The sequence below is a fragment of the Molossus molossus genome, unplaced genomic scaffold (genome assembly GCF_014108415.1).
Source record: "Molossus molossus isolate mMolMol1 unplaced genomic scaffold, mMolMol1.p scaffold_m16_p_1, whole genome shotgun sequence".
Lineage (NCBI taxonomy): Eukaryota > Metazoa > Chordata > Mammalia > Chiroptera > Molossidae > Molossus > Molossus molossus.
In genome coordinates, this window is record NW_023425344.1 from 177,537,770 (window position 1) to 177,552,161 (window position 14,392).

General features: G+C 38.3%; 1 protein-coding gene and 1 pseudogene across 1 annotated transcript in view; one reads left to right on the plus strand and one right to left on the minus strand.

Annotated features, from left to right (window-relative positions):
- FAM98B (family with sequence similarity 98 member B) overlaps nt 1–14,392 on the plus strand; it is a 49,997-nt gene that overhangs the window by 31,403 nt on the left and 4,202 nt on the right. Inside the window, exon 7 of the mRNA XM_036245746.1 lies at nt 14,167–14,334. Coding sequence (XP_036101639.1) covers nt 14,167–14,334 — 168 coding nt within the window. The remainder of the gene's footprint in view (nt 1–14,166; nt 14,335–14,392) is intronic.
- On the minus strand, nt 1,611–11,763 carry LOC118640040 (annotated as a pseudogene).

Here is a 14,392-nt window from a genome sequence, read left to right on the forward strand (position 1 = left end):
TGAAAACATTTTTTCTCTAAGATATTGAAGGTGTTGTTTTCTAGCATTTAGTGCTGCTTTTGAGAAATCTGATGTCATTTTCTGTGTTTTTGGATGATCTTTTATTTTTTCCCTGGAAGCTTTTAGATTTCTTTTTTCTCCATGGAGTTCTGAAAGGTCACAATAGATGTCAGTTTGGGTCTTTTTTTATTCATTGTCCTAAACTAGGTGGACCTTTAAATCTGTAGACTCTTAGCTTTTTATGTTTTTCTGTATTAATTTCTTCCCTTTTGTTTTCTCTGTCTGAAAACCTCATTAGTAAGATACTAGACATCCTGGGTAGGTCCAATTCAGTTGCTTTATTTATTCTCTTACAGTCTCTCTCTTTTCCTTTTTGATTCACGGTGTTTCTGCAATCATGTTTTAATTTCCAGAAATACTTTTTGATTGCTGAGTTTTTCTTTTTCATATCCCCCCCCCCCCCCATTTTATGGATATGCTGTCTTCTTGAATGAGGATGAAAAATGTCAAAAAGAAAACCCTGCTTTTTTTTTTGCCTTCAATTATTTTTGTTTCCTACAGGGTAACTTTTTGTTTTTTTTTCTCTCTTGTGGCTTTCTTCAAATGCATGATGGTTACTGGTTGTTCATTTTAAAGAGCAAGACACTGAAAAACTGACGGGGAACTTGAGTCATTGATTGGAATTGTTGGCATGAGGCTTTGTTGCTGGCTGTTGTGCTGTGGGAATTCCTAATGCCAACCTGTAGAAGTCTTTTTCTTAGTAGCTGCTCAGTTTTTGGAGAAGGGAAGCCTCATTTTTTCTATGCAGTTTTTTCCCTTTGGCCAGGGGAGGAGTCGACTGATCCACAAATAAACTGAGTTAATCCCTATTTTGGGCTCCATATTTCATGTTCGGAGATGTTAGTTCCCTTCTTATCTTTATCCCTCTTTTCCATTCTCTTTATATATGTATACCTTTTTATAATTTAGTGTGGTCAGGGTGACTCATTTACCTAGAAATACTCCCTCATCTATTGTACATAGAGTCTCCTTCCAAACACCTGGCCGACAGATAAAGAAAATTGAAGTGTGTTTAGAACAGGGTTACTGGTGAAATGAAAACTATTATTATTTCAAGAAATGTTTCTTTTTAGCATGGTAATAGATAGATAGCTATGAGTAAAAGTTGAAGATGGTCATTTATGTATTTTCTTTCAATAAACATTTATTCAGCATCTCCTGTGTCAAGCAGTGTGATGTACCCGGTTCTGGATGAGCATTTTAGTGCCCTATATGATTAGATGTAGAACATTTTTAGAAGATTTCTGTATTTGTAATACCTAATCAGCTTGTTGAAGCGTGTTTCAGTCTCAGTCTCAGATGTTGAAGCCTGTTTCTCTTCTGCATGTACACCAGGATAAACTCCAGGAATGTGTGTGTGTGTCCATGTCATTGAAATGACTGTTGTACACAAGAAGCCCAGTTGCTCTAAAGAGCTATGAGTTACCAAAGAAGTAGGTAACATGATTGTTGACCTCAAGAAATGTGACAGAGTTTAGGTGTATGGGAAGTATTGGTTTAACTGACCTCTGGAAACTTAACGGAGGTTGTGTACATGTTGGGTCTTCAGTTTAACCTGATAGGAGTTTAATGAGAAGAAGGAGTTTAGGAATATAAGGACAACTGTGAAAGGTAGTGCCTTAAAAGTGTCCTAACATAATAACATACAGGATGTTTTCATTGTTGGCCTTAAGTTTACAGACAAATCCCAAACACAAATGTGTTTTGACATCTTCTTTTCTTTGAACATTCAGAGTGGCATGGATTTATGGGCATGTTGAATCTTTATTAGCCTCAAACTTGGGGACTTTAAAAAAATATGCCTTTAGGAAATATCTTGATACTTTATCTTCTCATCATGGTCTTTTTTCATCATATTTTAGAAAAAGGAGGTTGTGTGTTCTTTTCTTCTTAGTGTTAAATATTTTTTTCTTAGATTATTTATAGGTTAATTTAGGCCTTTGATTTGATCCTTTTCAATTGATTATATAAGTAGATGCATTTATACCCCGAGTTTTCTTATATTTTCTGTAAATTTAATGTTTCTTTAGTATTATCCCCCTATACAATATGTCTGGCATTATTATTAAAAAATTTTTTTAATTGATTTTAGAGAGAGAGGAAGGGAGAGGGAGAGAGACATAGAATATTGATGAATGAGAAGATTGATCGGCTGCCTCCTATATGTCCCCCACTGGGGATCGGGCCCACAACCTAGGCATGTGCCCTGACTGGGAATAGAACCGGCGAGCTCCTGGTGCATGGGTCAACACTCAACCACTGAGCCACACCGACCTGGCTGTCTGACATTATTGAATAACTCATCAAATATTGTTCTGCAGAATTTTAAAACATTACAGAAAAATTTATGTAGAATGATACTACTTTATTGATTGACATTGAAGTTTTCTTTAATTTTTCTTGTTTGACTCTTTAATGAAATCCTTCAGAGCTAAAATTTGTTCATGTCCATGATATATTCCTAAAATTTCTTTTTTTAAAAACATTGTTGTATAATAGACACATATTAGTTTTAGGTGTAGAACATAATTATTTGAAGTTTGTATGTATTCCAAAGTGATCACCACAATAAATGACAGAATTATTTTGTGTGATAGAGAACTTTTAAGATTTACTCTCTTAGCTACTTTCAAATATGTAATACAGTATTAACTATAGGTGCCACGTTGTACATTACATCGCCATGACATTTATTTTTTTAACTGAATGTTTGTACTTTTGATTCTGTTTATCCATTTTGCACCCCCACCCCCTCTGGCAACCACCAATCTGTTCTATCTATGAGCTTGTTTTTTTTTGACAAGGGAGGCGATTATTATTATTTTTTTAGATATCACATAAAGTGAGATCATGTGGCCCTTGTCAGTTTTGCTCAGTGGTTAGAGCGTTGGCCCGTGGACCAGAGTCACAGGTTCAATTCTGGTCAAGGGCACGTACCTTGGTTGCAGTTCAGTCCTGGCTCTGGTCGGGGTTGTGCAGGAGGAGACCAGTTGGTGTGTTTTTCTCACGTCGATGTTTCTTTCTCTCTCTCTCTCCCCCCACCTGTCCCTCCCTCCTCCCACTCTATCTGAAGATGAATGGAAAAATATCCTCAGGTGAGGATTAAAAAAAAAAGGAAAAAAGTGACATCATATGGTATTTGTTTTTCTCTGACTTATTTCACTTAATACAATACCCTCCAGGTCTATCCATATTGTTGCAGATAGCAAGATTTTATTCTTTTTTATGGCAGAATAATATCCGTGTGTGTGTGCGCGCGCATGTGTGTGACATTTTCTTTATCAATTCATCCATTGATGGACACTAGGTTGTTACCATTATCTTGGCTATTATAAATAATGCACTGAACATTTCTCTTTTTGAGTCAGTGTTTTTGTTTTCTTCAGATAAATACCCAAAAGTAGAATTACTGGATCATATGGTAGTTCTATTTTTAATTTTTTGAGGAACCTCCATACTGTTTTCTACAGTAGCTACATCAATTTACATTAACAGAATACTGCAGGGTTCCCTTTTCTCCACAGCCTTGCCAACACTCACTATTTTTTGACTTTTATTAAAAAAATAAATTTATTGGGGTGACATTGGTTAATAGAATCATACAGGTTTCAAGTGTATATTTCTTGACTTTTTAATGAGAGCCACTCTAGCAGGTGTGAGGTGATAACTCACTGTGCTTTTGATTTGCGCTTCTCTGATGGTTAATGATGTTGAGCATCTTTTGATGCACCTGTTGGCCATCTTTATGTCTTCATTGGAAAAATGTCTATTCAGATTCTCTGTTCATTTTTCTAATCAGATTATATTTTGCTGTTGAATTGTGTGTTATTTATATATTTTGAATGTTAACCCTTTGTCAGATGTATGATTTGCAAATATTTCCTTCCATTCAGTATGTTGTCTTTTCATTTTCTTGTTGGTTTTCTTTGTTGTGCAGATGCTTTTTAGTTTGATGTAGTCCTACCTGTTTGTTTTTGCTTTCGTTGCCTTTGCTTTTGATGTTAAATCCAAAAATACCATCACCAAGACTGATGTCAAGGAGCTTCAGCCTATGTTTTCTTCTAGGAGATTTAAGGTTTCAGGTCTTATGTTCAAGTGTTTAATCCATTTTGAATTGATTTTTGTGTATTGTTTAAGATTGCGGTCCAGTTTTATTTTTTTCCATGTTGCTGTTTAGTTTTCACAACATCACTTATTGAAAGGACTGTCCTTTCCCCATTGTATATTCTTGGCTTGTTTGTCATAAATTAATTGACCATACATGTGTGGGTTTATTTCTGGGATTTTTATTCTGTTACATTAATCTCTATTATATCAATATCATACTGTTTTGATTCTCTAGCGTTGTAATACAGTTTGAAATCAAGGAGTATGATGCCTCCAGCTTTGTTGTTTCTCAAGATCACTTGGGTATTTAGGGTCTTTGTGGTCCAAGTGGAATTTCTTTCTTTTTTTTTTATTAATTAATTAATTAATTAATTTTTGTTACAGATGTTTCTCCTTTTCCCCCCACTGATTTCCCCCTCCCTCCCTGCCCTGTCCCCAGCTTTGTTGTCCATGTCCATTGTTCATGCATACATGCATATAAGTTCTGTGGTTTATCTCTCCCCCACCACCCCCTCTTCTGGGGATTGTCATTCTGTACCCCACTTCCACGTCTCTGGGACTACCCCATTCCTCAGACTGTTATGTTCATTATATTCCACAAATAAGTGAGATCATGTGATACTTGTCTTTCTCTATTTGGCTTGTTTCGCTTAGGATAATACTTTCCAGGTCCCTCCATGTAGTCTCAAAGGATAAGAGATCTTTCTTTTTTACTGCTGGTTAGTACTCCATTGTGTATATGTACGACTGCTTTTTTTTATCCATTCGTCTACTGATGGACACTTGGGCTGTTTCCAGATCTTAGCTATTGTAAATAGTGCTGCTACAAACATGGGGGTACATATATTCTTTTGGATTAGTGTTTCAGGTTTAGGGTATAATCCTAGAAGTGGGATCACTGGGTCAAATGACAGTTCAATTTTTAATTTTTTGAGGTAACACCATATTGTTTTCCATAGTGGCTGCACCAGTCTGCATTCCCACCAGCAAAGAGTCCCCTTTTCTCCACACCCTCGCCAACACTTGTTTGATGATTTGTTGATGGCGACCATTCTGACAGGTGTGAGGTGATACCTCATTGTTGTTTTAATTTGCATCTCTCTGATGATTAGTGATGTGGAGCATGTCTTCATATGTCTCTTAGCCATTTGTATGTCCTGTTTGGAGAGGTGTCTATTTAGTTCCTCTGCCCATTTTTTAATTGGGTTCTTTGTCTTCCTTTCGTTGAGTTGTTTGAGCACTCTATATATATTGGAAATTAACCCCTTATCTGATGTATCATTGGCAATTATACTCTCCCATACAGTGAGTAGCCTTTCCGTTTTGATGATTGGATCTTTCATTGTGCAGAAGCTTTTGAGTTTGATGTAGTCCCATGTGTTCATTGTCTCCTTTGTTTCTATTGCCTTAGGTGATGTATCAGTGAAAATTCTGCTGCATATGATGTCTCAAATTTTGTTGCCTACATTTTCTTCTAGGATTTTTATGGATTCATGAGTCACATTTAAGTCTTTTATCCATTTTGAGTTTATTCTTCTGTAGGGTGTAAGTTGATGGTCTAGTTTCATTTTTCTGCATGTAGCTGTCCAATTTTCCCAACACCATTTATTAAAGAGGCTGTCTTTACTCTACTGTATGCTTTTGCCACCTTTGTCAAATATTAATTGAGCATATTGTCTTGGGTCCATTTCTGGGTTCTCTGTTCTGTTCCACTGGTATATATGCCTGTTCTTGTGCCAGTACCAGGCTATTTTGATTACAGTGGCTTTGTAGTATAACCTGAAGTCTGGTAATGGGATCCCTCCAACTTTGTCCCTCTTTTTCAAGATTGCTGTGGCTATTCAAGGTCTTTTTGGTTCCATATGAACTTTTGAAGTATTTGTTCTGTTTCTGTGAAGTATGCCGTTGGTATTTTGATGGGGATTGCCTTGAATCTAAAGATTGCTTTGGGTATTATGGACATTTTAATTATGTTAATTCTTCCAATCTATGAACAAGGTATGTGCTTCCACTTTTTTTATATCTTCCTTTATTTCTTTTTTCAATGACCTGTAGTTTTCTGCTAGGTCCTTTATTTCTTTGGTTAAGTTTATTCCCAGGTATCTTAATTTTTTTGCCGTGATGGTAAATGTAATTGTTTTTTTTTTTTTTGGTTCTCTTTCTGTGAGTTCATCATTGGTGTGTAAGAATGCCATCTATTTCTTGACATTAATTTTGTATCCTGCTACTTTTCCAGATCATTTATTTTAAGTCTAGTAAATTTTTGATGGAGTCTTTGGGGTTTTATACGTATAGTATCATGTCATCTGCAAATAATGACAGTTTCACTTGTTCCTTTTCAATTTGGATCCCTTTTACTTTTATTTCCTGTCTGATTGCTGTGGCTAAGACTACCAGTACTATGTTAAATAAGAGTGGCAAAAGTGGGCATCCTTGCCTTGTTCCTGTTCTTAAGGGAAATGCTTTTAGTTTTTGCCCATTGAGTATGATGTTGGCTATAGGTCTTTCATATATGGCCTTTATTATGTCGAGATGTGATCCCTCTATTCCCACATTGCTGAGCGTTTTTATCAGAAATGGATGATGGATTTTGTCGAAGGCTTTTTCAGCATCTATTGATATGATCATGTGGTTTTTATTCTTCATTTTATTTATGTGGTGTATCACGTTTCTTGATTTGCGAATATTGCACCAGCCTTGCATCCCTGGGATGAATCCCACTTGGTCATGGTGGATAATTTTTTTGGTGTATTGCTGGATCCGATTTGCTAGTATTTTGTTCAGGATTTTGGCATCTGTGTTCATCAGGGATATTGGCCTGTTGTTTTCTTTTTTTGTAGTGTCTTTTTCTGGTTTTGGAATTAGAATTATGCTAGCTTCATAAAATGAGTTTGGAAGTCTTCCTTCTTGTTGAATTTTTTGAAATAGATTGTGGAGAATGGGTGTTAGTTCTTCTTTGAATGTTCGTTAAAACTCCCTCGTGAAGCCATCCGGGCCTGGGCTTTTGTTTGCTGGGAGAGTCTTGATTACATCTTCAAGTTCTTCTGTTGTTATTGGTCTGTTCAAGTTTTCTATCTCTTCCTGGTCCAGTTTTGGGAGACTATATGTTTCTAGAAATTTGTCCATTTCTCTTAGGTTGTTGAATTTGTTGCCATATAATTGTTCATAGTAGTTGTTAACGATTTTTTGTATTTCTGTGGTGTCAGTTGTTACTTCTCCTCTTTCATTTCTGATTTTGTGTATTTGGGTGCTCTCTCTTTGTTTCTTGGTGAGTCTAGCTAAGGGTCTATCAATCTTGTTTATCTTTTCGAAAAACCAGCTCTTTGTTTCATTGATCCCTTGAATTGTTTTTTTGGACTCTATGTCGTTTATTTCTGCTCTGATCTTTATTTCCTTCCTTCTACTTGCTCTGGGGTTTTCTTTTTGTTTGCTCTCTAGTTCTTTAAGTTGTGAGGTTAGATAATCTATTAGAGATTTTTCTTGTTTTTTGAGGTAGGCCTGTATTGCTATGAACTTCCCTCTCAGAACTGCTTTCACTGTATCCCATAGATTTTGTGTTGTTGTGTCTTAATTTTCATTGGTTTCCAGGAAGTTTTTAATTTCTTCCTTGATCTCCTTGGTAACCCATTCATTGTTTAATAACATGCTATTTAGCTTCCATATGTTCAAATGTCTTGGCATGTTCTTGTTGCAATTGATTTCTAGTTTCATGCCATTGTGATCTGAGAAGATGCTTGATATGATTTCAGTCTTCTTGAACTTGTAGAGACTTAGTTTGTGCCCTAACATGTCGTCTATCTTTGAGAATGTCTTATGTGCACTTGAGAAAAATGTGAATTCTGTAGTTTTGGGGTGTAATTCTCCGTAGATATCTATTAAATCCATTTGGTCTAGTGCTTCATTTAGAGTCTCTGTTTCCTTGCTAATTTTTTGTCTAGAGGATCTATCCAGTGATGTCAGCAGGGTGTTGAAGTCTCCTGCTATGATTGTATTGCTATTGATTTCTTCTTTGAAGTCCTCCAGAAGATTTTTAATATATTTTGGTGCTCCTATATTGGGTGCATATATGTTTATCAAGGTTATATCTTCCTGTTGGATAGATCCTTTCAATATTATATAGAGGCCTTCTTTGTCTTTTTTTTTTTTCCTTTATCCTCACCCGAGGACATTTTTCCATTTTTTGTACAGATAGAGTGGGAGGGAGAGAGAGGAAGGGAGAGAGATAGAGAAACATCGACGTGAAGGGACACATCGAGTGGCTGCCACCCGCACGACTAACCACGGCCGGGGACAAACTGCAACCGAGGTACGTGCCCTTAATGGGAACCGAACCCGGGTCTCTCTGTACCGCAGGCCGACGCTCTAACCGCTGAGCCAAACCGGCCAGGGCGGCCTTCTTTGTCTTATGGCCTTCATTTTGAAATCTATTTTATCAGATATGAGTATTACTACCCCAGCTTTTTTTTCTTTTCCATTTGCTTGGAAGATTTTTTCCCATTCCTTCACTTTCAACCTATGTGAGTCTTTTGTTGTGAGGTGGGTCTCTTGTAAACAACATATAGATGAGTCATGCTTTCTTATCCAGTCAGCTACTCTGCGTCTCTTATGGGAGGATTCAATCCATTTACATTTAAGGTGATTATTGATATGTACTTATTTATTGCCGTTTTTGTTTAGCGTGGTTATATTTTTCTTCCTATTTCTCCTGCTAATTGCAGCAGTCCTTTGAACATTTCTTGCAGTGCTGGTTTGGTGCCAATATATTTCCTTAGCCTTTTTTTTTGTCTGAGAAGCTCTTTATTTGACCTATTTTGAATGATAGCCTTGCTTGGTAGAGTAGTCTTGGATTCAGATCCTTGTTTTTCATGACTGTGATTACTTCTGGCCTGTAGTGTTTCTGTTGAGAAGTTAGCTGAGAGCCTAATGGAGGTTCCTTTGTAAGTAACCTGTTGCTTATCTCTTGCTGCTTTTAGGATTCTCTCTTTGTCTTTAATTTGTGGCATTTTAATTACTATGTGTCTTGGTGTGGGCCTGTTTGGATTCTTCTTACTTGGGGCTCTCTGTGCTTCCTGAACTTGAATGCCTTCTTCACCAAATTAGGGAAGTTTTCTATCACTGTTTCTTCAAATACATTCTCTAACCCTTGCTCATTTTCTTCTTCTTTGAGGACTCCTATGATGCGAATGTTATTACGTTTCCAGTTGTCGCACAGTTCTCTTAAGCTGTCTTCCTGCTTTTTAATTATTTTTTCCTTTTGGTTTTCTGATTGGTTGATTTTTTTTTACCGTATCTTCTAATTCACTGATCCGGTCCTCAGCTTCCTCTACTCTGCTATTTAGACTTTCCAGTGTGTTTTTTATTTCTGATATGTCATTCGTCATTTCTTCTTGGTGGTTCTTAATTTCCAACTGGTTGATTTTCAACATTTCTATGTCTTTACTCATGGTGCTCATGTCCTCACACATGCTGTGGAGCTTCCTCAAGATCATGGCTCTGAATTCTAGTTTTGTTAACTTGCTTAACTGCACCTCATTCATCTCATCTTCGGTAGAGGTCTCTTGTTCTTTCATTTGGCTTTTGTTTCTGTGTTTCACCATTTTGGCTATCACAGGGGGCTTTGGAGCCTGCCAGATTTTTTCTGTGGGTTTTGGTGTTCTGCTGTTTGTGGCTCTGTCTCCTGGGTTTGGATGAACCAGGGAGGACGCACTTTAAACACCACTGTCAAGTCTTACTTTCCTGGTTAGAGTTGCTAGCCCAGGGAATGGTAGTTATCCTCTAGCTTTTTTGTCTGGAGGCTATTAATAATGGTCACCTGAAGAACCTTGGTTTCTGAGTTGACTGAAAAACTCCCTCCTTGCTCAGTGTAAGAGGATCCCCCCCCCCCCCAGGGTGGGGCAGGTGCTGGTTGATAATGGGCCTCAATTAGCATTTCAATGGCCACCTGGTGGGGTTGATTTTCCAAGGGAGGGGCCGCCCCCTCTCCCCAGGGCCCTGGGAAGGAGTAAGGTGACCACAGTCCTGCACTCAGCAAAAGCTCTGAGCACCCTCCAAATCCCGAGTCCCCACACAGTTCCAGTCCAGTCTGCCCTCCGTCTGCCATAGCCCAAGGTAAGTGGCTGCTGCCAATTTAGCCTCTGTCCAGGCTCTGCACTGTGGAGCCGCCTGGACTTTAACCCGAGGGCGCCACTCCCAGCTAAGGGTGGCTGAGGCTGCAGCAGCTCCCAGCCGAGGGTGTAGCACCCAGCCAAGGTTGCAGGACCCAGCCGAGGAGGCAGCTGCTGTTCCCAGCCGAGGCCACAGGTCCTAGCCGAGGGCGCAGCTTCCAGCCGAGACCACTGGTCCCAGCCGAGGCCGCAGCAGGTCCCAGCTGAGGCCGCAGCAGGTCCCAGCCGAGGTCACAGGACCCAGCCGAGGCAGCTGCTGTTCCCAGCCGGGGCCGCAGGTCCCAGCCCAAGCCGCTGCAGACCGTGGGCTCCCTGCCCCCTCTCGCATCCTCGCAAGCCTACCAGGATTGACTCAGTGTCCCTGGTTATGTGGTCCTCCAAGCTGCCTTTCGGTTGCCCCTTCCTGACGATTTGTCTTTATTTTCGTTGTAATTCCAGTTTGGTCCTGGGAGATGGTCTGTGTAGCTTCCATTCACTCCGCCGCCATTTTTTTCCTAGCCCAAGTGAAATTTCTTGATCAGAGAATATGCTTTTTTTTAAAAAAGCATCAGCCTTTATTGAATACAAAGGAAGTAGAAGACAGATAAAGAAACATGCCAGGACTTCCAACGACACACAGACAGACATAAAACACAGACACAGCTGAGTAAATGACAGGGACAATTCAGGGGACAGACTGAAGGGCAGTACCCTCCGAGAATGGGCCTGGACCCACAGGTGGGCTGAGACCTGGGCCAGAGGCAGACATTCTGAGGGGTTGTGTTTGAGCGGCTTGAGGTCCTGTGTTTCCGTGAACACAGAAAGAGGGAACTTCAGGCTGCCTTGATGATGCTTCAATAAGTTGCATTTGGTGCATGGTGTGAAGCACTCTGGAGGGGGTTTCCCATCAGCAGCTCATAGCACCTTCTCATCGTGCATGCATCCCTCACTCATCTCTGGGGGCAGGAAGTCCAAGATGCCACACATTGTCTTCCTCCTTGGGAGGGGTTGTGCACCGACCAGCCAGTCAGCAGTCTTCAGCCTCTCCCTGAAGCCCCAGGAGCAGATTCTCCGGCTTTATGTCTCTGCGAATCACATTCTTCCAGTAGCGCAGAGCATCTGTTAGTTCTTCGTGAATTGTGGCTGCACTGCTGCTCGTCAAAAGTGAGGCACTTCTGCAGCTCCTTGTAGAGCTTCCCATGGGGTGGGGGGTGGGGGGCATACTCCAGAATTAAGTAGTCCTTTGAAGGTCATAGAAATAGTTGTAGAGATGCAAGATGCTGGGATACTGCAGATTGGCCTGGGTTTCAATCTTCCTGTGAAGCTGGTGCTCCACACCTTCCTTCTCGATCTGAGATTTGAAGAGGACCTTGAGTGCCACAGTGAAACGAGCCAAGTACACATTTCCAAACTTGCCTTTACCCAGAGGATGCCCAGTCTCAAAGTCGTCAACTGAAAGACCGCATTAAGTGAGTGTCCCATCGCTGTTCTGGCCTGGGGCAGCTGTGGGCTGGGCGTTGGATTGGCTCTTGAGGTGAAGATGAGGTGGTAGGCTCCTTCTGGAGGACTCTCTGGGGCTAGGGTGTTCAGGCCGGATTAAGCCGGCTATCAGCGATAGTGCCAGAGGTAGACCTTCTCCTTCTGGGTCATCCTGAGAGTGAAAGGAGGAGGAGAGCTGAGGCCCATGGCTCAGCCAACCTCCTAGCTGCTGGCAAATGACCCAGAATATGCATGGTTTTAATGCTTTTGGTGCATACCTCAGAATTACCCTTCTTTGTTTTTTTTTTATTTTTCTTTTTTGCTAGTATAAGATTGTAATTTTATAGTTTGCATTTTTCACCAAATAATGTTCTGATTATTGTCTCATATCTCAAAAACTCTATTTCAGAATTTATTTTTAAATTATTTCTTATTTTTTGAGATATAATTTACCCCCTTAAAATGTGCAATTCAGTGATTTTTTTAGTATATTCACTGTACTGTGTAACCGTTACCACTATCTAATTCCAGAACATTTCCATCACCCCAAAAAGAAGCACGCAGTTGTTAGCAGTCATTCCCAATACCCCCTCCCTTCCCTGGAAGCCACTGTTGTGATCTACATTCTGTCTCTTTGGATTTTTCCATTCTGGACATTTTGTATAAATGGAATCATACAGTATATGAATTTTTGTGTGTGGCTTCTTAGTATAATGCTTTCAAGGTTTATCCATGTCATCTCATATGATAGTACTTTTAGTATCTGTTTATAGCTATATATTTTAGCACATAGTGATGCCATAATTTATTTAACTCTCTTATTTTGTACATTTCTATATAACTAATACCAGGAATGTTAATATGTATACTTTTTATTTATAAATTTCAAAGTATATTCTCATGGTGGATTCCTAAATGGAAATTTACTGTGTCAAAAGTTATTGACACTTAATGCTTTTGATTCACATGGCCAAATTGATTTTTAGAAAGTTGGTATGAATTTAAACTCTTATGAGTAAGGTAAATGAAATTTTATCTTCAGTTTAACCTCTTTAATATTTAGAATATTACCAATTTTATTGCTAACTTGATTGTTAAAAAAGAACAAATTATTTTAGTTTGTATATTTTTACTGTTGGTAAAGTTTTAATTTTTTTTCATGAGCCTATTAGTCATTTCAATTTCCTCTTTTTTTTGAAGTTTCTGTTTGTGTCTTGTCTGTTTTCCCCTTTAGGGTCTTCCTGTTTTCCTTTTGATTGAGCTTTTTATATATTAAGGAAGTTAGCTAGTTGCTTTATTTGTTGGACATATTTTCCCTATTGTCTTCTGATTTTGTTTCATGGTTTTTATATAATCTTATTCTTTATAAAACATTTTTTTCAATTTAAAATAAAACATTAAATAATATATTTGGAACTCCAATATAGTGTACTTTATTATTATTATTTTTACAAATAGCCAACAGTTTATTCCAGTACCATTTTAAAAATAATCCATCTCTTTTCTCACTGTTCTTTGATTCATTTATTGTATTCATACATGTTTGAGGCTCTGAACCTCAATTGCATATTTTCTTTCAACAATCATTTTCTTCCCAAGTTGCATGTGACTGGACTGAGGTAGGATAGTATAATGCTATCTGTACACCTGTCAGGTTTGGGGGTTAAGTAGATCTTCATTAGTAAGTGGGCAAAGCTGGGATTCTTTCTGTATTTGGGGGACATTGTTTAAGCTTTCTAAGCCTCATTTTTTTTCCATATGCAAAAGGAGGTAATAAATACAATAACTCTAAATGAGTATTTTGAGAATAAATAAAATGACTATTTAAGTGAACGGTATCCTAGCACATTTAATAAGTACTAAACGTTAGCTATTAAGATGATGATTTCATATTGCATATTAATAGGTGGTAGAACTCTTCTTTTTCAAAATTATTTTAGTCATTCTTAACTATTTAGTTTCTTGATTAACTTTAGATTCCTTTTCTTCCTCATCCTTTCATAAATTATTCCAACAGGATTGTAGTAAAGTTATTAGTTAATTTGGGGCAAAACACATAATTTTCAGTGTCCCCATCCAGAAAATTGGTATTTCCCTTCATTTATTCAAGTTTTCTTTTTGTTTTTATAAGGTTTACTATTTTTTTATGAAAGGTCCTTTATGTGTTTTTGGTATATTTAGGTATTTTGTTTTTTGTTATTATGAAAGTAATCTTTTTTGTTTTAGCTTTTAATGAGTTGAAAGTTGTGTATTTTTATAGCATCTGTTGGTTTACTTGTTTTCATTCTACATACAAGTTATCAGATATTTATGATTGTCATTACTCTTTCATTGAAATGTTCTCTGGTTCCTTTTTTCCCTAACTTTTGTCATTTAGGTGAAAACAGATGACATAGCGAGAATTTATCAGCCTAAGCGTTATGCTTTGTCACCCAAGACAACGATTACATTGGCACATTTACTTGCTGCTCGTGAAGATCTGTCCAAGATCATTAAGACGAGTAGTGGCACTAGCCGGGAGAACACTGCATGTGCCGTTAATAAGGTTGGTTTTTCTTTCAGTACGGTGGAGAAGGAATCTATAAACTCCTCGTTTGATGTTT